This window comes from Heterodontus francisci, chromosome 1, assembly GCF_036365525.1.
Source record: "Heterodontus francisci isolate sHetFra1 chromosome 1, sHetFra1.hap1, whole genome shotgun sequence".
NCBI lineage: Eukaryota > Metazoa > Chordata > Chondrichthyes > Heterodontiformes > Heterodontidae > Heterodontus > Heterodontus francisci.
In genome coordinates this window covers 225,479,178-225,503,957 of record NC_090371.1, presented here as the reverse complement: position 1 = coordinate 225,503,957, position 24,780 = coordinate 225,479,178, and the positions used below count along the sequence as shown (strand labels likewise).

The window sequence follows — 24,780 nt, the reverse complement described above, 5'->3', positions numbered from 1 at the left end:
CTGTCCCGCACATTCACTCTCTCTCTCTCTCTCTCTCTCTGTCCCGCACATTCACTCTCTCTCTCTCTCTCTCTCTGTCCCGCACATTCACTCTCTCTCTCTGTCCCGCACATTCACTCTCTCTCTCTGTCCCGCACATTCACTCTCTCTCTCTGTCCCGCACATTCACTCTCTCTCTCTCTCTCTCTGTCCCGCACATTCGCTCTCTCTCTCTCTCTCTCTCTCTCTCTGTCTGTCCCGCACATTCACTCTCTCTCTCTCTCTCTCTCTGTCCCGCACATTCACTCTCTCTCTCTCTCTCTCTCTGTCCCGCACATTCACTCTCTCTCTCTCTCTCTCTCTGTCCCGCACATTCACTCTCTCTCTCTCTCTCTCTGTCCCGCACATTCACTCTCTCTCTCTCTCTCTCTGTCCCGCACATTCACTCTCTCTCTCTCTCTCTGTCCCGCACATTCACTCTCTCTCTCTCTCTCTCTCTGTCCCGCACATTCACTCTCTCTCTCTCTCTCTCTCTGTCCCGCACATTCACTCTCTCTCTCTCTCTCTCTCTGTCCCGCACATTCACTCTCCTCTCTCTCTCTCTCTGTCCCGCACATTCACTCTCTCTCTCTCTCTCTCTCTGTCCCGCACATTCACTCTCTCTCTCTCTCTCTCTCTGTCCCGCACATTCACTCTCTCTCTCTCTCTCTCTCTGTCCCGCACATTCACTCTCTCTCTCTCTCTCTCTCTGTCCCGCACATTCACTCTCTCTCTCTCTCTCTCTCTGTCCCGCACATTCACTCTCTCTCTCTCTCTCTCTCTCTGTCCCGCACATTCACTCTCTCTCTCTTTCTCTCTCTGTCCCGCACATTCACTCTCTCTCTCTCTCTCTCTCTGTCCCGCACATTCACTCTCTCTCTCTCTCTCTCTCTCTGTCCCGCACATTCACTCTCTCTCTCTCTCTCTCTCTCTCTCTCTCTCTCTCTCTCTCTCTCTGTCCCGCACATTCACTCTCTCTCTCTCTCTCTGTCCCGCACATTCACTCTCTCTCTCTCTCTCTCTCTGTCCCGCACATTCACTCTCTCTCTCTCTCTCTCTGTCTCTCTGTCTCTCTGTCCCGCACATTCACTCTCTCTCTCTCTCTCTCTGTCCCGCACATTCACTCTCTCTCTCTGTCCCGCACATTCACTCTCTCTCTCTCTCTCTCTGTCCCGCACATTCACTCTCTCTCTCTCTCTCTCTCTCTGTCCCGCACATTCACTCTCTCTCTCTCTCTCTCTCTCTCTCTGTCCCGCACATTCACTCTCTCTCTCTCTCTCTCTGTCCCGCACATTCACTCTCTCTCTCTCTCTCTCTCTCTCTGTCCCGCACATTCACTCTCTCTCTCTCTCTCTCTCTGTCCCGCACATTCACTCTCTCTCTCTCTCTCTCTCTGTCCCGCACATTCACTCTCTCTCTCTCTCTCTCTCTGTCCCGCACATTCACTCTCTCTCTCTCTCTCTCTCTGTCCCGCACATTCACTCTCTCTCTCTCTCTCTGTCCCGCACATTCACTCTCTCTCTCTCTCTGTCCCGCACATTCACTCTCTCTCTCTCTCTCCCTCTGTCTGTCCCGCACACACGCACTCTCTCTCTCTCTCTCTGTCTGTCCCGCACCACACGCACTCTCTCTCTCTCTCTCTGTCTGTCCCGCACACACTCACGCACTCTCTCTCTGTCCCGCACACACTCACGCACTCTCTCTCTGTCCCGCACACACTCACGCACTCTCTCTCTGTCCCGCACACACTCACGCACTCCTCTCTCTGTCCCGCACACACTCACGCACTCTCTCTCCTGTCCCGCACACACTCACGCACTCTCTCTCTGTCCCGCACACACTCACGCACTCTCTCTCTGTCCCGCACACACTCACGCACTCTCTCTCTGTCCCGCACACACTCACGCACTCTCTCTCTGTCCCGCACACACTCACGCACTCTCTCTCTGTCCCGCACACACTCACGCACTCTCTCTCTGTCCCGCACACACTCACGCACTCTCTCTCTGTCCCGCACACACTCACGCACTCTCTCTCTGTCCCGCACACACTCACGCACTCTCTCTCTGTCCCGCACACACTCACGCACTCTCTCTCTGTCCCGCACACACTCACGCACTCTCTCTCTGTCCCGCACACACTCACGCACTCTCTCTCTGTCCCGCACACACTCACGCACTCTCTCTCTGTCCCGCACACACTCACGCACTCTCTCTCTGTCCCGCACACACTCACGCACTCTCTCTCTGTCCCGCACACACTCACGCACTCTCTCTCTGTCCCGCACACACTCACGCACTCTCTCTCTGTCCCGCACACACTCACGCACTCTCTCTCTGTCCCGCACACACTCACGCACTCTCTCTCTGTCCCGCACACACTCACGCACTCTCTCTCTGTCCCGCACACACTCACGCACTCTCTCTCTGTCCCGCACACACTCACGCACTCTCTCTCTGTCCCGCACACACTCACGCACTCTCTCTCTGTCCCGCACACACTCACGCACTCTCTCTCTGTCCCGCACACACTCACGCACTCTCTCTCTGTCCCGCACACACTCACGCACTCTCTCTCTGTCCCGCACACACTCACGCACTCTCTCTCTGTCCCGCACACACTCACGCACTCTCTCTCTGTCCCGCACACACTCACGCACTCTCTCTCTGTCCCGCACACACTCACGCACTCTCTCTCTGTCCCGCACACACTCACGCACTCTCTCTCTGTCCCGCACACACTCACGCACTCTCTCTCTGTCCCGCACACACTCACGCACTCTCTCTCTGTCCCGCACACACTCACGCACTCTCTCTCTGTCCCCGCACACACTCACGCACTCTCTCTCTGTCCCGCACACACTCACGCACTCTCTCTCTGTCCCGCACACACTCACGCACTCTCTCTCTGTCCGCGCACACACTCACGCACTCTCTCTCTGTCCGCACACACTCACGCACTCTCTCTCTGTCCCGCACACACTCACGCACTCTCTCTCTGTCCCGCACACACTCACGCACTCTCTCTCTGTCCCGCACACACTCACGCACTCTCTCTCTGTCCCGCACACACTCACGCACTCTCTCTCTGTCCCGCACACACTCACGCACTCTCTCTCTGTCCCGCACACACTCACGCACTCTCTCTCTGTCCCGCACACACTCACGCACTCTCTCTCTGTCCCGCACACACTCACGCACTCTCTCTCTGTCCCGCACACACTCACGCACTCTCTCTCTGTCCCGCACACACTCACGCACTCTCTCTCTGTCCCGCACACACTCACGCACTCTCTCTCTGTCCCGCACACACTCACGCACTCTCTCTCTGTCCCGCACACACTCACGCACTCTCTCTCTGTCCCGCACACACTCACGCACTCTCTCTCTGTCCCGCACACACTCACGCACTCTCTCTCTGTCCCGCACACACTCACGCACTCTCTCTCTGTCCCGCACACACTCACGCACTCTCTCTCTGTCCCGCACACACTCACGCACTCTCTCTCTGTCCCGCACACACTCACGCACTCTCTCTCTGTCCCGCACACACTCACGCACTCTCTCTCTGTCCCGCACACACTCACGCACTCTCTCTCTGTCCCGCACACACTCACGCACTCTCTCTCTGTCCGCACACACTCACGCACTCTCTCTCTGTCCCGCACACACTCACGCACTCTCTCTCTGTCCCGCACACACTCACGCACTCTGTCCCGCACACACTCACTCTCTCTCCCTCTCTGTCCCGCACACACTCACACTCTCACTCTCTCTTCCCCTCTGTCCCGCACACACTCACTCTCTCTCCCTCTGTCCCGCTCACACTCACTCTCTCTCTCTCTCCCTCTGTCCCGCACACACTCACCCACTCTCCCTCTCTGTCCCGCGCGCACTCACCCTCTCTCCCACTCTGTCCCACGCGCACCTCACCCTCTCTCCCTCTCTGTCCCACGCGCACTCACCCTCTCTCCCTCTCTGTCCCGCGCGCACTCACCCTCTCTCCCCCGCGCACTCACCCCACTCTCTCTCTCACCCCCCTCTCTCCCTCTGTCCCGTACACTCACTCTCTCTCTCTCTCTCTCCCTCTTTGTCCCGCGCGCACTCACCCTCTCTCCCTCTGTGATGCGCACTCACCCCTCTCCCTGTGTCCCGCGCGCACTTCAGCCTCTCTCCCCCGCACACTCACCCTCTCTCTCTCCCCCTCTCTCCTCTGTCCCGCGCACCTCCCTCTCTCTCTCTCTCTCCCCCTCTGTCCAGCGCACTCACCCTCTCTCTCTCCCCCTCTCTCCCCTCTGTCCCGTGCACTCACTCTCTCTCTCTCCCCCCTCCCGCGCGCACTCACATCTCTCTCCCCCTCTGTCACGCGCACTCACTCTCTCTCCCCCCTCTCTGTCCCCGCGCGCACTCTCCCTCTCTCCCCCCTGTCCCGCGCACTCACCCTCTCTCTCTTCTCTCTCTCTTCTCTCTCTCTTCTCTCTCTCTTCTCTCTCTCTTCTCTCTCTCTTCTCTCTCTCTTCTCTCCCCCCTCTCTCTCTCTCCTCTCTCCCCCCTCTCTCTCTCTCCTCTCCTCCCCCTCTCTCTCTCTCCTCTCTCCCCCCCCTCTCTCTCTCTCCTCTCTCCCCCCTCTCTCCTCCCCCCTCTCTCTCTCTCCTCTCTCTCTCTCCTCTCTCTCTCTCCTCTCTCTCTCTCCTCTCTCTCTCTCTCTCTCCTCTCTCTCTCTCCTCTCTCCCCCCTCTCTCTCTCTCTCTCCTCTCTCCCCCTCTCTCTCTCTCTCTCCTCTCTCCCCCCTCTCTCTCTCTCCTCTCTCCCCCCTCTCTCTCTCTCCTCTCTCCCCCTCCTCTCTCTCATCTCTCTCCCCTCTCTTCTCTCCTCTCTCTCTCTCTCCCTCTCTCTCTACTCTCTCTCCTCTCTTCTCTCTCCTCCTCTCTCCACCCTCTCTCTTCTCTCCTCTCTCCCCCCCTCTCTCCCCTCTCTCCCTCTCCCTCCCCCCTCTCTCTCTCTCCTCTCTCCCCCCTCTCTCTCTCACCTCTCTCCCCCCTCTCTCTCTCTCTCTCTCCCCCCCTCTCTCTCTCTCCTCTCTCCCCCCTCTCTCTCTCTCCTCTCTCCCCGCCCACTCACCCTCTCTCCCCCTCCCTCTGTCCCCGCGCCCACTCACCCTCTCTCCCCCTCCCTCTGCCCCGCGCACCCGCTCTCCCCCCTCTGCCCCGCGCACACCGCTCTCCCCCCCTCTGCCCCGCGCACCCGCTCTCCCCCCTCTGCCCCGCGCACTACCGCTCTCCCCCCTCTGCCCCGCGCACCCGCTCTCCCCCCTCTGCCCCGCGCACCCGCTCTCCCCCCTCTGCCCCGCGCACCCGCTCTCCCCCCTCTGCCCCGCGCACCCGCTCTCCCCCCTCTGCCCCGCGCACCCGCTCTCCCCCCTCTGCCCCGCGCAACCCGCTCTCCCCCCTCTGCCCGCGCAACCGCTCTCCCCCCTCTGCCCCGCGCACCCGCTCTCCCCCCTCTGCCCCGCGCACCCCGCTCTCCCCCGCGCACCCGCTCTCCCCCCCTCTGCCCCGCGCACCCGCTCTCCCCCCTCTGCCCCGCGCACCCCCTCTGCCCCGCGCACCCCCTCTGCCCCGCGCACCCCCTCTGCCCCGCGCACACCCCTCTGCCCCGCGCACCCCCTCTCCCCCCTCTGCCCCGCGCACCCGCTCTCCCCCCTCTGCCCCGCGCACACCGCTCTCCCCCGCGCACCCGCTCTCCCCCCCTCTGCCCCGCGCCACCCGCTCTCCCCCCTCTGCCCGCGCACCCGCTCTCCCCCCTCTGCCCCGCGCACCCGCTCTCCCCCCCTCTGCCCCGCGCACCCGCTCTCCCCCCTCTGCCCCGCGCACCCGCTCTCCCCCCCTCTGCCCCGCGCACCCGCTCTCCCCCCTCTGCCCCGCGCACCCGCTCTCCCCCCTCTGCCCCGCGCACCCGCTCTCCCCCCTCTGCCCCGCGCACCCCGCTCTCCCCCCTCTGCCCCGCGCACACCGCTCTCCCCCCTCTGCCCCGCGCACCCGCTCTCCCCCCTCTGCCCCGCGCACCCGCTCTCCCCCCTCTGCCCCGCGCACCCCGCTCTCCCCCCTCTGCCCCGCGCACCCGCTCTCCCCCCTCTGCCCCGCGCACCGCCTCTCCCCCCCTCTGCCCCGCGCACCCGCTCTCCCCCCCTCTGCCCGCGCACCCCGCTCTCCCCCCTCTGCCCCGCGCACCCGCTCTCCCCCCTCTGCCCCGTGCACCCGCTCTCCCCCCTCTGCCCTGCGCGCATTCACCCTCTCTGTCCCCCGCTCACTCCGCCTTTCTCTCTCCCCCTCTCCCCCTCTCCCCCCTCTCTCTCCCTCTCCCCCCCTCTCTCTCCCTCTCCCCCCTCTCTCTCCCTCTCCCCCCTCTGTCCCGCGCGCATTCACCCTCTCTGTCCCCCGCTCACTCCGCCTTTCTCTCTCCCCCTCTCCCCCACTCGCCCTCCTCCCCCACTCGCCCCCTCGCACACTCGCCCTCCCCCCTCTCCCCCCACTCGCCCCCTCGCACACTCGCCCCCTCGCCCTCCCCCTCTCGCACACTCGCCCTCCCCCTCTCGCACACTCGCCCTCCCCCTCTCGCACACTCGCCCTCCCCTCTCTCGCACACTCGCCCTCCCCCCTCTCGCACACTCGCCCTCCCCCTCTCGCACACTCGCCCTCCCCCTCTCGCACACTCGCCCCTCCCCCTCTCGCACACTCGCCCTCCCCCTCTCGCACACTCGCCCTCCCCCTCTCGCACACTCGCCCTCCCCCTCTCGCACACTCGCCCTTCCCCTCTCGCACATTCGCTCTCTCTCTGTGCACCCCCCTGCCTCCCTCTCTCTCTCTGTCTGTCCACCACCCCCCCTCCCACGGCCTCTCTCTCTCTCTGTCCCCCCCACCCTCCCCCGCCTCTCTCTTTCTCTCTCTCTGTCCCCCCATCCTCCCCGCCTCTCTCTCTCTCTGACCCCCCCACCACCTCTTTCTCTCTCTCTCTCTCTGACCCCCCCACCCACCTCTTTCTCTCTCTCTCTGTCTGTCCCCCCCGCCACCTCTTTCTCTCTCTCTCTCTCTGTCCCCCCCACCACCTCTTTCTCTCTCTCTCTCTGTCCCCCCCCACCACCTCTTTCTCTCTCTCTCTCTGTCCCCCCCACCACCTCTTTCTCTCTCTCTCTCTAACAGTTGCGGGAACGCTTAGCAGAGCAACTTTCTGCTTGGTAAGTGTCCTTCCAAACGCTGGTCTGTTAACATGCAAATGTCTTTTCCAGCCACAGCTGATCTGTTTTACAAGTCCTCCCCTCACTCCAGTAACAGTTTAAAATCAATGTTCATGACAACATTTATGTGCCTCATTCTTGGCAGGTGGGGCTTAGCATGGCACTGCAGTTGCACTATGAGAATGATGTATTTAACAAAGAAATATAAACTTGTATTTATACCGACTCGATGGGCCGAATGGCCATAAATGACTGACACCTTTCACAACCTCAGTCCATACCAAAGAGCTGTCCAGCCAATGAATTACTTCTGAAGTGCAATCACTAAATGCAGGACATGCAGCAGCCAATTTGCATACAGCAAACTCCCACAAACCACAAGGTGATAATGATTAGATAATCTATTTGGTGATGTTGCTTGAGGGATAAGTGCTGGCCATGACACTGGGGATAATTCTGTGATCCTTTTTTAAATAGTGCCATGGGATCTTTATCTGAGGGACCAAACAGGGCCACGGTTTAATGCCTCATCTGAAGGACAGCGCCTCCGACAGTGCAGCACGGGAATATTAGCTTAGATTTTGTGCTCAAATATCTGGAGCAGGACTTGAACCCAGAACCTCTTCACTTGGAGGCCAGAGAGCCACAGCTGATACTAGGTCTCTTTGTTCACACACATCCTTCAGAATTATAATGAATTTGGATCTGCTGTAGTTACTAAGAATCTCAGAATGGTTACAACACTGAAGGAGGCCATTCGGCCAGTTGTGTCCATGCTGGCTCTCTGTAAGAGCTATTCAGCTAATCCCACTCCCCCGCCATTTCCCTGTAGCCCTGCAAATTATTTTCTCTTTAGGTAATTAACCAATTGCCTTTTGAAAGCCATGATTGAATCTGCCTCCACCACAGTCTGAGGTAATGCATTGCCTGATCCTAAACATTTGCTGCATAAAATAGTTTTTTCTCATGTTGCCTCTGGTTCTTTTGCCATCACTGTAAATTCTCAATCCGTCTGCCAATGGGAATAGTTTCTCCCCATCTACTCTATCCAGATCCCTCATGATTTCAAACACTTTATCAAATCTCCTCTCAACCTTCTCAGCTTTGCTGATCTATCCTTGTAACTGAAGTCTCATTCCTGGAACCATTCTCATAAATCTTTTCTGCTCCCTCTCCAATGTCTTCACATCATTCCCAAAGTGTGGTGCCCAGAAATGGGCACAATACTCCAGTTGAGGTTCAATCATGCGACTAGCTCTTAGGCGTCTTAAGCATCTTACTTTTGTTAGAATTGACTCACATTGCCCTATATCTATTTATATGACAGCGTGACCCAGGGATGTAACATTAGCATCCCTCAGAATCTGAACAGATTCTCTTACACATGTTTCTTCAATCTCTCTGAAGGTGAACCTAGTTAAATTAGGCATAGCTTGGTTTGAATCATTAAGCTGCTTTATTCTACAACAAAGTAAATCGTTATGATCAGATTGACCTACTTCAATCAGTACAAATTAGCTACACGATATGAAAAGTAATGGACATGAAACATTTTCCCACTTTGGCAGGTTGTCAGTCTTACAGCTCAAGTCAGGTTAGACTAATTGATGTTATATAATTACCTAACTTATTCTTCTTGAACAAATGTGTTTAGATTCAAGTGGGGCATCAATTTTTAAAGAAACTCAAGAAAATAATGGGCAAAAACAATCGGGCATGCTATTTTCTGAGAGAGTTTAATGTCAGTTGAGAAAAGAAAGCGAGTCAAATTTGTTGAAAAATGTTATCAAGCAGTTTTAAATTACTGAAGTAACAAGTAACTTCCCCCTCCACAGCCAGATAGGAAAGGAGATTAAAATACCCTCATCTTCATTATTTTTTTAAATTTAAGTTAATGAATTGTTTTAGTCACTGAAGACCAGGAAATAGTATTATTGGAGAAAGTTTGTACATTACATCTTTATTACTAAAATCCAAGAACATTTCATCTCACAAACCAACTCACTACCACCCTGCTCAAAATTCATACGTTAAATATGAAATTGTTCAAAAAGCAACAAGAATTAAACATCGGATTCTAAACCTTACATAAATTAAAGTATATAATCAAAAATTCCAATAGATATATCTAAAACTATTATACTATTTCGTTTTTTTTTTCTTTCTCACCTTTACAGGCTTCTCATCTTTCACTTCAACATTTTCCAGCATCTTTACCACGCCCATTCCTTTGAGCACCTGACCAAAAATCACATGTTTGTTGTCCAGATGAGGAGTTGGTACAGTTGTGATGAAGAACTGCGAACCATTGGTGTTTGGTCCTGCATTGGCCATGCTGAGCAGTCCTGCCTGATCATGCTGCGAGAATATAGACAGAAATAACTTGTCTGAACAACAAATACCAGCATTATTTTAAAAACACAAAATTAAGATAAGGAAGTTATTAAAAAAATCCAATTTTACCTATAAAGATACTTTCAACAGTGCATGTGTATGGAGTCCAATTGAATTGATAGATCACAAAGCAAAATAATTTTGCCTTTGCTTTTCTGTGCAAATATGTTTTTAAGCTCAATTTACTTGATAAAATTTGTCCATTAATGCAATAAGAATCAGCCAAGGTTGAGAAACTATTCATTAATCCATAGCTAAAAAAATGATCCAAGTTCCATGAACAACCATGGGGGGGGGGGGGGGGGGGGCTCGCTTTCAGCATCTCAGACAGTTTTTATGCTAATAATTAGCAATATAAAAAAGTGCAAAAGCTCAAATGTGACGACAGCTGAATTGGATCTAAACAATCTAAAGTAGAACTCCTAAACTGAAAGAGGGCTAACTTAAATGGGTTGAGAGGCGATCTAGCCAGGGTAAAATGGAACCAAAGATTGATAGGAAAAACTGTAACGGTGCAATGGGTGATCTTTAAGGAGGAGATGTTTCAGATACAGGCTAGGTACATTACAACAAAGGTGAAAGGTAAAAGAACCAAGCCAGGGCTCCTTGGATGATGAGGGAGAGAATATGATAAAACAAAAAAGAGATGGTGTATGACGCATGAAAGGTGAATTCTTCAGGCAAGAACCAGGCCAAATAAGTGGAGAGGGTAACTGATGAGGAAAATACACCCGGCAAAGGGAGAATATGAGAATAGAATGGCAGTTAACATAAAAGGAAACCCAAAAATCTTCTACCAGCATGTAAATAGTAAGTGGATAGTAAGAGGTGGGGTGGGGCCTATTAGGGACAAAGAGGGCTGATATATGCTTAGAGATGCAGGGCAAGGCTGGAATACTTAATGAGTACTTTGTATCCCTGTTTACTAAGAGGATGCTGACAAAATATCTGCCGAAACGGAGATGGTACAGGTAATGGATGAGGTGAAAATTAACAGGCAGGATGTACTGGAAAGGCTGGCTGTACTTAGGGTGGATAAGTTGCCTGGTCCGGATGGCTAGCATCCCAGGTTGCTAAAGGAAATGGGAGTGGAGATACTGGAAGGCCTTGCAATAATCGTCTAACCTTCGCTTGATATGGGAAAGGTGCCAGAGGATTGGAGAGTGGCAAATTACAGGCCGTTCATTTTAACATCTGTGGTGGGTAAGGTTTTAGAAACAATAATCAGGGGAGAAAAAAAAAAACAGGCACTTGGAGAGGTTTGAGTTAATTAGGGAGAGCCAGTGCAGATTTGTAAAAGGCAGGTTGTGCTTGACTAGTCTAATTAATTTTTTTGATGAAGTAACAGAGAGGGTTGATGAAGGAAAGCAGTAGATGTCGTCGATAAGGATTTTAAGAAAGCTTTTGACAAAGTACTACATAAAAGGCTGGTTACCAAAATTGAGCCTCATGAAACAGGAGGGTCCGTGTCAGCTTAGATTTAAAAAAATTGGCTTAAAGAAAACAGCAGGTCAGGGGTACTGGTTGTTTTTCAGACTGGAGGATGGTAGACAGTGATGTTCCCAGAGGTTCAGTACTGGGACCACTGCTTTTTTTGACATGTATAAATGACCTGGATATTGGAATACAGAGTAAAATTTCAAAATTTGCTGATGATACCAAACTGGAGGTGTGGTAGACAGTGAGGATGATACAATTAACTGCAACAGAACATAGATAGGCTAGCAGAATGGGCAGATGAGTGGCAAATGGAATTTAATACAGAGAAATGTGAGATCATGCATTTTGGCAAAAGGGATGGAGAGAGGCAATATAGACAAAATAGTACAGTTCTAAAGAGTGTACAGGGAAAGAGGAACCTGGGATTTATGTGCATAGATCTTTGAAGGTGGCAAGACATATTGAGAGAGAGTAGTTAGCAAAGCATATGAGATCTTGGGCTTCATAAATAGAGGTGTTGAGTACAAAAGCAGGGAGATTATGCTGAACCTTTATAAAGCTCTAGTTAGGCCACAACTAAAGTATGGCATCCAGTTCTGATCACCACACTTTAGGAAGGATGTGAGGGTCCTTGAGAGGGTGCAGAGGAGATTTATCAGAACGGTTCCAGGAATGAGGGATTTTAGCTACAAAGTTATGTTGGAGGATCTGGGGTTGTTCTCCTTGGAGCAAAGGAGATTGAGGGGAGATTTGATAGAGGTGTACAAGATTCTGACAGGTTTAGATAGGGTAGGCAAAGAAAAGCTATTCCCATTACCCGATGGTACAAGGACTAGGGGACACAGATTTAAGGTTTTGAGCAAGCAATATAGGGAGGATGTGAGGAAGATCCTTTTTTACGCAGTGAGTGGTAATGACCTGGAACCCGCTACCTACGAGGGTGATGGAAGCAGAGACGATGAATGATTTCAAAAGGAAATTGGATAGGCATTTGAGGGAAATAAACTTACAGGGCTATAGGCGTAGAGCTGGGAAATGGGATGATTGGATTGCCCTACAGAGAACCAGCATGGACTCGATGGGCTAAATGGCCTCCTTCTGTGCCCTTATGACTGGATTTTAAAAAACTTGCAGAGCTTTGTGCTCAATGTCAGTGCTGAATAACTGAACAACTGTGTAAACATTCCTAGGTCAGGGTATTATATGATCAGAAGAGTAAAGCTCCCTCTACTCCATCCAACAATGTGGTTTGGCTCCAACCTTAGCTCTGCCCCTTCTGCACTGGTGTGAAAGTTTCCATCTATCAGTGTCAAATTGTGCCTGGGTCCATGCACATTGATTAAAGCCAGACTCTTCTTGTATGACCCCTGCAGCCAAAGGAGACGATCATCTCAGTTTCAACTAGGTTTGAACCTTTGTCCTTGAAGCAAAACAAAACTAGTACCTAAACTCATTTGGTTACCTTGCTGTTGATCAAGTCAAACAGCTATTGTCATGACAGCATGATGGTCCTTCATACCATGCTGCGGAAAATTATGTAGCATTATACATACCCCATGGAAAATCATATATCCACATCACAAAATCCATTATCCATGAACAGGATTTACTCCCATTTGGAAACAAATGAACTTATTAGCGAGAGGCAGCATGGTTTTGTGAAGGGGAGGTCGTGTCTCACTAACTTGATCGACTTTTTTGAGGAAGTGACGAAGATGATTTATGAAGGAAGGGCAGTGGATGTTGTCTACAGGGACTTCAGTAAAGCCTTTGACAAGGTCCCCCATGGCAGACTGGTACAAAAGGTGAAGTCACACGGGATCAGAGGTGAGCTGGAAAGATGGATACAGAACTGGCTCGGTCATAGAAGACAGAGGGTAGCAGTGGAAGGGTGCTTTTCTGAATGGAGGGCTGTGCCTAGTGGTGTTCCACAGGGATCAGTGCTGGGATCTTTGCTGTTTGTAGTATATATAAATGATTTGGAGGAAAATGTAGCTGGTCTGATTAGTAAGTTTGTGGACGACACAAAGGTTGGTGGAGTTGCGGATAGTGATGAGGATTGTCAGAGGATACAGCAGCATATAGATCGGTTGGAGACTTGGGCGGAGAAATGGCAGATGGAGTTTAATCTGGACAAATGTGAGGTAATGCATTTTGGAAGATCTAATGCAGGTGGGAGGTATACAGTAAATGGCAGAACCTTTAGGAGTATTGACAGGCAGAGAGATCTGGGCGTACAGGTCCACAGATCACTGAAAGTGGCAATGCAGGTGGAAAAGGTAGTCAAGAAGGCATACGGCATGCTTGCCTTCTTCGGTTGGGGCATAGAGTATGAAAATTGGCAAGTCATGCTGCAGCTGTACAGAACCTTAGTTCTGCCACACTTGGAATATTGCGTACAATTCTGGTCGCCACACTACCAGAAGGACGTGGAGGCTTTGGAGAGGGTACAGAGGAGGTTTACCAGGATGTTGCTTGGTCTGGAGGGTATTCGCAAGAGAGGTTGGATAAACTCGGATTGTTTTCACTGGAACGACGGAGGTGGAGGGGCGACATGCTAGAGGTTTACAAAGTTATGAGTGGCATGGACAGAGTGGATAGTCAGAAGCTTTTTCCCAGGGTGGAAGAGTCAGTTACTAGGGGACATAGGTTTAAGGTGCGAGGGGCAAAGTTTAGAAGGGATGTGTGAGGCAAGTTCTTTACACAGAGGGTGGTGAGTGCCTGGAAATGCTGCCGGGGGAGGTGGTGGAAGCACCAGGTGGTGATCGCGACGTTTAAGAGGCATCTTGACAAATACATGAATAGGATGGGAATAGATGGATACGATCCCCGGAAGTGCAGAAGGTTTTAGTTTAGACAGGCATCAAGATCGGCGCAGGCTTGGAGGGCTGAATGGCCTGTTCCTGTGCTGTACTGTTCTTTGTTCTTTTAACATTGATTCACTGTTCCAGCTACAAGACAAGTATTCACTACCCATTCCCTTCTTTAACCTTGTAATGAAAGTTTTCATCTTCAAATTTCTCTCCATAGATACTTTCTCCTCCAGTTCCATTCTGATTGGAAAAGTCACCTCCCTGGATCATAAACTTCTTTATAACTGTAAAGATTAGGAAGAATTAGTCAGTTCTTTTGTTATTCAGATTTTTTTAAAATTTGAATGCTATGTCATTTTAAAGTAAAGTAGAAATTAAAATATTCATGGTAACGTGGTCCAGCAACTGACTTACTCCTGTGGAAAGGGCAGCCTTTGAAATGCAGAGGTTTTCCAGTAGTTGGTCCAATTCCCTTCTCTCCAGTGCATAAAGCACGAAAATTCTCAGCCGTTTTAGGACAGACATCAGCAAAAATCTCCAGAACTATCCGTCCTGCTACATTATAAAGATATTAGCTTTCAGACAAATGAACATTTGCAAAAAAAAAAAAACTTATGCTGATTAAATATTTCAGTCAATGAAATCCACAGGAAATCAAATAGTTGAGCTAGTTACTATCAGCACCATACACTTCTGTATACCCACTCGGCTCGATGGTTAACTTACTCCAAAAGGTGGCCTTGAGGAAAAGACCCCAATCATGTTCATTAAGATTTTGATGACAAAATGTTTTCCTTGTTAATGTTACTGAAACAGATTAAATCAATTTACACTGGTGCAGACCGATGGACCAAATTAACTCCCTCTGTGCTGCACTATTCTATGATTTTATACTTTAAATATAGAGTTACACAATACCACACAACTAGATTCTGATGAAGTCTGCTAACCTAAGAATCTGTGAGATTAGCGGTTATGTTTTTGAGTTTTTACCCTATTATCAACAACCACTCCCATTAAAAGATCGTATGCTTCCTACAGAGTATGCTTTATACAGAAAATGCAGCAAAGTTCAAGGCTTGAATAGAATACCCCAGTTACATATATTCCAGCTTACTGGGCAGAGCACAGGCCACCAACTTAATTTCAGTAGGTTAAAAAAAATTTACTCTCTGTCGGACCACGATTTAGGCTATAAACAACAAAACATGATTTATCAAAGAATTCCTTCATTGCTTTTCTGCTTCCCTTTTCCTGTTTGATCAGGTATCTACCAAAAGAACTTTCTGACAAGATTATATATATGTATTTATATTTGTAGCATTACAAACTTTATTAAGTAAAGCAACCATACACCTCAAATAACAAATGGTGCAAGCACTAAAACAGTTTGCTGTGCTGCACCATTGAGATTGAACAGTACAATTCTCAAACAACAGTTCTTGCCACAAGTGGTGCAGGCATAAATCACAGGGCCAGGTGATGAAGCCAACAAATGATTAAGTCAAGGCCCAATGCACTTTTTTCCTCACCCCCTCAGCCATATCGGCTGCTTAATGCAGCACAGCTGTCTAATGTGGCCTGTTTGTTAGCCAGTTCTTCCCTGTTTACTACATTGATGTTGAAGGTTTTCAAAGAAGTTTTTGAACCCAAGACTTTGTCAGCCCAGTGGTCTTGAAACATCTGCAACTTCTTCATGCAAAAGGACCTGTGGAATGTGCCCATCTTTCATCCAATATAGATCACCAAGCCACCAGAGGTGGCTGTGTTTGAGAAACATTATTAGACTTGCCAATTTAGTTTTACAAACTTTAGTATTCTTGTAAATGTCAAAGGCAACAAAGACTTCTCCTGTGTGAGCCCTCAACATAAAACTGACCCTAAAAGCAAGGTTCCTTAAGTGACTATCTGCCAACACAGAACCTTTCAATAGTCAGTCTGAGGCCACAGGGGTTACATAGAATATACAACACAGAAAAGGGCCATTCAGTCCAACTGGCCCATCCTGGTGTTTATACTGTGTCAGCCATGGCTCGGTTGGTAGCGCTCTCGCCTCTGAGTCACAAGGTTCTGGATTCAAGTCCCACTCCAGGACTTGGACTTGGAACATAAACATCAAGGCTGACACTCCAGTTCAGTGCCGAGGGAGTGTTGCATTGTCCAAAGTGTCGTCTTTCAGATGAGACATTAAACAGATCCCATGGCACTATTTTGAAGATGTTATCCAATTTGATGAATCACCCATTGGTACTTCATTTTAACCCTGTGTTTACTATGATTAGCAAGAAATAATTCAATAATCATCTATCAAAAATGCTCCTTTTTGTTACTGTAACTTGAATCTGTTCCAATTTATAAAGGTGAAACTTGCATCAGTCCTTAGAAAAACTTTGACAGTACAATTACACTGTCAGTATGTTGGATTTCTCTATTCATATTTGATCCAGATTTTGTTGTGATCTAAGCTTAGAATACTGTGACAGCACTATCTGTTAGTTAGGAAACTGCAATAGAAAAGGACTTGAAAGATATCTCCATTCCTACAACTTCCCATATGAACTACAAAAATGGATCACAGATTCTCGAAGATGAAACAAAAAAGATGAAAATAGAACAAAGCTGGGTAAGCACGATAACCATATTGAAAATATAGTTGAACAAAGATAATTCTTCGTCTGGGCAGCGGAATGGGGCTTGAGTTATAAAGAAAGATTGGATAAGCTGGGTCTGTTTTCGCTGGAGCAAAGGAGGCTGAGAGGGGACATGATAGAGGTATATAAAATTATGAGAGGCATAGATAGGGTGGATAGCCAGAGTCTGTTTCCCATGGTAGGGGTGACTAAAACTAGAGGGCATAGATTTAAGGTGAGAGGGAGGAGGTTTAAAGGGGATCAAAGGGGTAAATTTTTCACACAAAGAATAGTGGGTATCTGGATTGAGATACCAGAGGAGGTGGTGGAGGCAGGAACAGTAGCAACATTTAAGAGGCATCTGGACAGGTACTTGAATGAGCAAGGCATAGAGGGATATGGAATTAATGCAGGCAGGTGGGATTAGTATAGATAGGCATGATGGTCAGCATGGACGCGGTGGCCGAAGGGCCTGTTTCTATGCTGTACAACGCTATGACTCTATATGACCATCGAAGTGATTAGGGATACCATAGCTGATCTCAACATATCCTTATCTGGCTGGCATCCACAAAATGTATACTACAGGGGAAGAGAGGGCAGAACCAGAGGCCACCTCATCCCGAAATGGAAAAGCGTGGGTGATGTTGGACAAGTAAACAAAAAAAAAATAAGGTGAACAGTCTTGTAAATCAGTTTCTTTCTTTTTTCAGGGAAAAAAAATTGAAGAAGTCTTGCGTTTATATAGTGCGTTTCATGATCATAGGACATCCCAAAGCACTTCAAAGCCAATGAAGTAATTTTTGAAGTTCAGTCACTATTGTAATGCAGGAAACGTAACTGCCAATTTGCACACAGCAAACTCCCACAAACAAGAATGGGATAATGACCAGACATTCTGTTTTTCTGATCATGTTTGAGGGATAAATATTGTGCAGGGCACCAGGGATAACTCCCCTGCTCTTGTTCAAAATACTATCGGGGATTTTTTACATCCACCTGAAAGGCCTCATCCAAAAGACAGCACCTCCATTTGTCTGTCTTTGCTGCATTGGAGTGTCAGCTTTGATTTTTGTGTTCAAGTCCTGGAATGGGACTTGAACCCACAACCTTGACTCTGAGGTGACAGTGTTACCCACTGAGCCACAGCTGACACTGCAGTTCCTAATTAATGGTACCTTTTGACGATCATTAGTTGTACTGTTGATGCACAGTACATGGGGCAAACCAGTTACAGCACAACACTGCACATATGATAAATATCTCAGAAGAACTCCATTGTTATTGTTCATCAACGTCATGTTGTACTTGAATCAGTGATCCAGGCTGTAAGCAAGAGACTATCCCATGTTGTGTTGCACATAGCGAGCCTAGATCACTTCATTTCTAAGATATCTTGTGCTCTGTTGAAACAAGACTCATGTTCTGCACAGTTGTTTAGCAACGAGAGGCATTAAACAAATGATCACATGCATTTGCATGATTTATGCTATTAGTTACCAGCTGAAACTTGTGATCTGCTGAATCTTAACTATATTGAGAGCAAAGTGATGTAATTGCTATGTCAAGGTATCTGCTGATTTGTCAGAAGAACCACTAATTGCAACAAACCATTCTTGCTTCTTTTAAATCCAGTGCTGAAAGACTAACATCCCCCTTGGAAAACAGACAAGTCGATGAAGAATTGCAAATATCAAATTTCTCTTTAAAAATACAGCTATTTCTATAAGTGTAATAGATTTGTGTGTCAAATAATTTACATCTCTTCATGCTTGTTTGATATCTTCTGCCATTCATTGTTCACATGTAGCTGGTAATCTCAAAGAATTGTTGCACTTAATGAGATGAATTATACATACTCTGATGAGCAAATGAGTGACATGAAAATTTCAGCAACATCTACATTACACTGTGCAGCATTTGTATATGCAAACTAAACTGCTGAGCGCACTGGTGGACTCACTTAGGTCATCACACAAGTTTTGCTGAATAAAGAATCTACAAATCTTTTCAGTTTCCTATCCACTTTGTTCATCAATTCCTGTGTCTGAGATTAGTGAATTGTTCTTTTTGATGCAAAATGACTTCCCAAGAAGACTTCTCTGTAACTTGTATTAATTTACTTTTCCGAAATGAAAATTAATTTATTTCTGACATTCTTGTCAACCCTCCGAATTATTTTGTCAACACCCATGAATGGGTGAAGAAAATATATTTCTGCAATTATACAGCAGCACAGCAAATTTAGCTCCATAGATACTTTTGTATTAAAAGAAATATTATTTTTCCCAGGGCAAAACTTTTGACCCTATCCAATCAAAAATGCTGGATTCTCTAAACTCATCCCCAAGTGTCTTTGTGTACAAACCTCTCTCATCACCCCTGGAAATCTGTATTGTTCTGTTTTTGGTCCCCAATACAAGCTTAGGCTAAACAAATGTACACGTACATTTTCTAGCAGAGGTCATCAGGTAGCCAAAGACAAAAATCCTGGTCAATTTCTTCTGTCCCAAGCTCAGGTTATTGAGACCAATTGGGATACTTCTACCACTAACCTCACAGAGATTAGTTAAATTAGCATAAAATGATCAAGCTGCAATATTGCAGGTCTGTGCAGCTCAGGACTAAACTATACAATGCATGTGCTCACAGCAACTCTCAAACAGAATTCTTAGGCTTTAAGGCACACTTACCCAAAAAAACCCACAAAAGAAAGAACTGATATTTTCAATTGATAGAACTTGCATTTATATAGTGCCTTTCGAGACCTCAGAACATCCAAAGCCCTTTTCAGCCAATGAAGCATTTTTAAAGTCAGTGTTGTAATATAGGAAAGGCATCAGCTAATTTGTGCACAGCAAGGTCCCACAAACAGCAATGAGTTAATGATCACAGAATCTGTTTTTAGTGATGTTGGTTGAGGGATAAATATTGGCCAAGATATGAGGGAAAACTCCCCTTCCCTTCTTTGAAGTAATGTCAAAGGTTCTTTTACATCTACCCAAGAGGGCAGATGGAGCCTCGGGAGTGTCACCTTAGATTTTGTGCTCAAGTCTCTGAAGTGGGACTTCAACCCACAACCAGTGGACCAGTTAGCCTAACATCTGTTGTCGGGAAATTATTAGAGTCTATAATTAAGGATAGAGTGACTGAACACCTTGAAAATTTTTTAGCTGATCAGAGAGGGCCAGCATGTATTTGTAAACTGAAGTTCAGGCCTGACAAACCTTTTGAGATGTTGTTTAAAGTAGTGAGCAGGAGAACGTCTATGGATGTTATTTATCTGGACATCCAGAGGGTATTTTATAAAGTCCTTCATAAGAGACTGTTAACTAAAGTTGAAGCTCATGGAATTGAAGGCAAATTATTGACCTGGTTAGGAAATTGGCTGAGTGGCAGGAGACAGAGAATATGGATAACGGACAGGTACTCTAACTAGCAGGATGTGACTAATGGTGTCCCACAAGGATGTGTTGGGGCCTTAACCATTCATTGTATTTATTAACGGCTTAGATGATGGGATAGAAAACCATATTTTCAAGTTTGCCAATGACACAAAGTTAGACAAATATAAGCAATGTAGATGGAAGCATAAAATTACAAAGAAATATTAATAGTTTAAGTGAATGAGCAAATGGATTACATGTCGGCAAATGTGAGGTCATCCGCTTTGGACCCAAGAAGGATAGAACAGTGCACTTTCTAAATGATGGAACGCTAGAAACAGTGGCAATCCAAAGAGATGTGGGAGTCCAGGTACAAAAATCGTTAAAATGTCATGAACGGGTACAGAAAAAAAAAATCAAAGGCTAATAAAATTCTGTCCTTTATATCCAGAGGACTAGAATACAAAGGTTTTGAGGTTAAGCTGCAGCTATACAAGATGCTGGTTAGACTACACCTGGAGTACTGTGAGTAGCTCTGGACACCACACCTTAGGAAAGCTTTATTGGCCTTGGAGGGAGTGCAGAATAATACCTGAACTTCAAGGGTTAAATTACAAGGAGAGATTACAAAATTAAAAGGAGCGATTACACAAACAAGGCTTGTATTCCCTGGAATTTAGATGGTTACAGGGTGGTATGATCAATGTTTTCAAGATATTAGGGGGAACAGATAGGGCAGATAGAGAGAAACTATTTCCCCTGCTTAGGGAGTCTAGGGCTAGGGGGCATAGTCTAAAAATTAGAGCTGAACACCTCAGGAGTAAAATTAGGAAACACTTCTTCATGCGAAGGGTGGAAATAGAAGTTTTGAACTCTCTTCCACAAACGGCAATTGATGCGAGATCAACTGTTAGGTTTAAGCCTGAGATTTGTAATATCTTTGGTTAATAATTTCTAAGGGATATGGGGCAAAGAAGGGCATATGGAGCTAGTTGCAGACAGCCAGGATCGCAATGAATGGTGGAACAGAGTCAAGGAGTGAACTGGCCTAATCCTGTTCCTACGTTCTGAACCTTCTGACTCAAACAAAAGCGCTACCACTGAACCAGAGCCTATCTTGTGTGGTTTAATTTAATTCTGACATAAACTGAAAATTTTAAATGCTTTTTAAAAAAAAGAGAAAATACTGGATTTCCTCGTGCTAAGCATACTGGATTTGGGCCAAAACACGGTGAATATTATTCCACCTTTCAGAAAATTTCCAATCTCAAGCTGCTTCTACTAATGCGTAGAGCCGTCGACGGATCAAGAACACAAGAAATAAGAGCCGGTGCAGTCCATAGTGCCCATCAAGCCTGCTCTGCCATTCAAAAAGTGCGAGAGGGGCAGCAAAAAAAGAACCAGAGGAGCGGAGAGGAGCAATCCCCCTGTGACGGAAGGATAAAGCACCAGAGGAGCAGAGAGGAGCAATCTCCCAGTGACGGAAGAATAAAGCACCAGAGGAGCAGAGAAGAGCAATCTCCCTGTGACGGAAGAATGAATAAAGCACCAGAGGAGCAGAGAGGTGCAATCCCCCTGTGACGGAGAGATAAAGCACCAGAGGAGCAGAGAGGAGCAATCCCCCATTGACGGAAGGATAAAGCACCAGAGGAACAGAGAGGAGCAATCCCCCTGTGACGGAAGGATAAAGCACCAGAGGAGCAGAGAGGAGTAATCTCCCTGTGACGGAGAGATAAAGCACCAGAGGAGCAGAGAGGAGTAATCTCCCTGTGACGGAAGGATAAAGCACCAGAGGAGCAGAGAGGAGTAATCTCCCTGTGACGGAAGAATATAGCACCAGAGGAGCAGAGAGGAGTAATCTCCCTGTGACGGAGAGATAAAGCACCAGAGGAGCAGAGAGGAGCAATCTCCCTGTGACGGAAGGATAAAGCACCAGAGGAGCAGAGAGGAGTAATCTCCCTGTGACGGAAGGATAAAGCACCAGAGGAGCAGAGAGGAGTAATCTCCCTGTGACGGAAGGATAAAGCACCAGAGGAGCAGAGAGGAGTAATCTCCCTGTGACGGAAGAATATAGCACCAGAGGAGCAGAGAGGAGCAATCCCCCAGTGACGAAGAGATAAAGCACCAGAGGAGCAGAGAGGAGCAATCTCCCTGTGACGGAAGAATAAAGCACCAGAGGAGCAGAGAGGAGCAATCTCCCTGTGACGGAAGAATAAAGCACCAGAGGAGCAGAGAGGAGCAATCCCCCAGTGACGGAAGAATAAAGCACCAGAGGAGCGGAGAGGAGTAATCCCCCAGTGACGGAAGAATAAAGCACCAGAGGAGCAATCTCCCTGTGACGGAAGGATAAAGCACCAGAGGAGCAATCTCCCTGTGACGGAAGGATAAAGCACCAGAGGAGCAGAGAGGAGCAATCCCCCAGTTACGGAAGAATAAAGCACCAGAGGAGCAGAGAGGAGTAATCCCCCTGTGACGGAAGGATAAAGCACCAGAGGAGCAATCCCCCTGTGACGGAAGAATAAAGCACCAGAGGAGCAGAGAGGAGCAATCCCCCAGTGACGGAGAGATAAAGCACCAGAGGAGCAGAGAGGAGCAATCCCCCAGTGACGGAAGAATAAAGCACCAGAGGAGTAGAGAGGAGTAATCTCCCTGTGACGGAGAGATAAAGCACCAGAGGAGCGGAGAGGAGCAATCTCCCTGTGACGGAAGAATGAATAAGGCACCAGAGGAGCGGAGAGGAGCAATCTCACTGTGACGGATGGATAAAGCACCAGAGGAGCAGAGAGGAGCAATCTCCCTGTGATGGAAGAAGGAATAAAGCACCAGAGGAGCGGAGAGGAGCAATCTCCCTGTGACGGAAGAATGAATAAAGCACCCGAGGAGCGGAGAGGAGCAATCTCCCTGTGACGGAAGAATGAATAAAGCACCAGAGGAGCAGAGAGGAGCAATCTCCCTGTAGTGGAAGGAAGAATTTTTAAAAATCCTAAACCTGAAAAAGTGACATGAAAGGAGTGATGCAACCAGGAAACTACAGTTAACTCATGGGCGGCGCAGTGGTTAGCACCGCAGCCTCACAGCTCCAGGGACCCGGATTCGATTCTGGGTACTGTCTGTGCAAAGTTTGCAAGTTCTCCCTGTGACCGCGTGAGTTTCCGCCGGTTGCTCCGGTTTCCTCCCACAGCCAAAGAATTGCAGGTTGATAGGTAAATTGGCCGTTGTAAATTGCCCCTAGTATAGGTAGGTGGTAGGGAATATGGGATTACTGTAGGGTTAGTATAAATGGGTGGTTGTTGGTCGGCATAAACTCGGTGGGCCGAAGGGCCTGTTTCAGTGCTGTATCACTAAATAAATAAATTCATTTTACAACTAAGTCAAGTGTAGAATTGATTAGTTCAACAATTATATTACAAATCAGATCTACGGGGATAAAATTAAAATTAACTAAATAGAGGATAACAACATTTAAAGGGTTCTGAATCTTCGATCAATTAAAGCCTGACATAAATAATAGTAAGAGTTAAGTTAAATAATAAAATAAAGGGGCTGATAAACAGAAACAAAGAGGAGAGCTGAGTAAAAGTGCAGAACAGGAGGAACTTAAAAAGCCTCTAATCTTAATTTTATTTTAACTTAAGTAATTAAATAAATGAAACAAGGTTATAAAGGGATAGCAGTACAGGTTGTGTGGTGCAACTGCAGCATGTGGAAGTTTATAGAAAGTACTGCGATCGCGGACAACCACATATGCAGCAAGTATCTGCAGTTCGAGTGATTTCAGCTCAGAATTGTTCAGCTGAAGTCCAAAATGCAGACATTGCAGGACATCAAGGAGGGGGAGGTAATCACACCCTTTAAGTTAGGTCGTGGTGCAGGTCTGGTTAATGGTCAGAGACAAGAGGGTGCGACTCTGAGGAGGCAGGTAAGAAACCTCAGGTACAGTGCTGGATGAGCTTCAGCCATTGCCCTCATCCAACAAGTACCAGGTTCCTGCTGTCTGTCTGGATGAGGGCAAAATCTGTAGTAAAAACAAGAAACGCTGGAAATACTCAGCAGGTCTGGCAGCATCTGTGGAGAAAGAAGCAGAGTTAACGTTTCAGGTCAGTGACCCTTCTTCAGAACTGGCAAAGTCTGTAGGGTAGACAGCAAACTGTTCACAGCACTATAGTACAGGAGGGAACTCAAGTGGGGGCGGGAGGGCTGTGAAAAGGAAAGTAGCAGTGGTAGGAGACAGTATGGTCAAGGGATAGATACTGTTCTCTGTAGCCATGACCGGGAGTTCCAAAGGTTGTGTTGCCTGCCTGGTACCAGAATAATAATACAGTGCAGAAGAGGCCCTTCGGCCCATCGAGTCTGCACTGATGCATTATAACACCTGATCTGTCTACCTAATCCCATTTCCCAGCACTTGGCCCATAGCCTTTAATGTTATGACGTGCCAAGTGCTCATCCAGGTACTTTTTCAAGGATGTGAGGCAACCTGCCTCTACCACCCTCCCAGACCATCATCACCACCCTCTGGGTAAAAAAGTTCTTCCTCAAATCCCCCTTAAACCTCCCGCCCCTCACCTTAAACTTATGACCCCTGGGTTCAGGTGAACCCTGAACCAGAGTTCAGGACATCTCACGGTTGGAGAAGAACTTGGAGAGGGGGGAGGATCCAGTTGTCATAGTCCACGCAGGAACCAACGACATAAGTACAACTAGGAATAAGGTACTGCTGAGAGAGTTTCAGAAGCTATGGTCTAAATGAAATCACAGAACCCCAGAGGTAATCATTTCTGGGTTCTTACCTGAGCCATACATTAACTGACATTAACAGATAAACTGATAAACAGATTTGGAGGTTAAATGCACGGCTGAAAGAGT

The 24,780-nt window shown here is 48.0% G+C and overlaps 1 protein-coding gene across 1 annotated transcript in view; it reads right to left on the bottom strand.

Annotated features, from left to right (window-relative positions):
- The window catches only part of ppid (peptidylprolyl isomerase D), a 96,860-nt gene that overhangs the window by 57,544 nt on the left and 14,536 nt on the right, over positions 1–24,780 (bottom strand). Inside the window, exons 2-4 of the mRNA XM_068041952.1 lie at positions 14,313–14,453; positions 14,076–14,182; positions 9,421–9,609 (exon numbers count right to left, since the gene is read on the bottom strand). Coding sequence (XP_067898053.1) covers positions 9,421–9,609; positions 14,076–14,182; positions 14,313–14,453 — 437 coding nt within the window. The remainder of the gene's footprint in view (positions 1–9,420; positions 9,610–14,075; positions 14,183–14,312; positions 14,454–24,780) is intronic.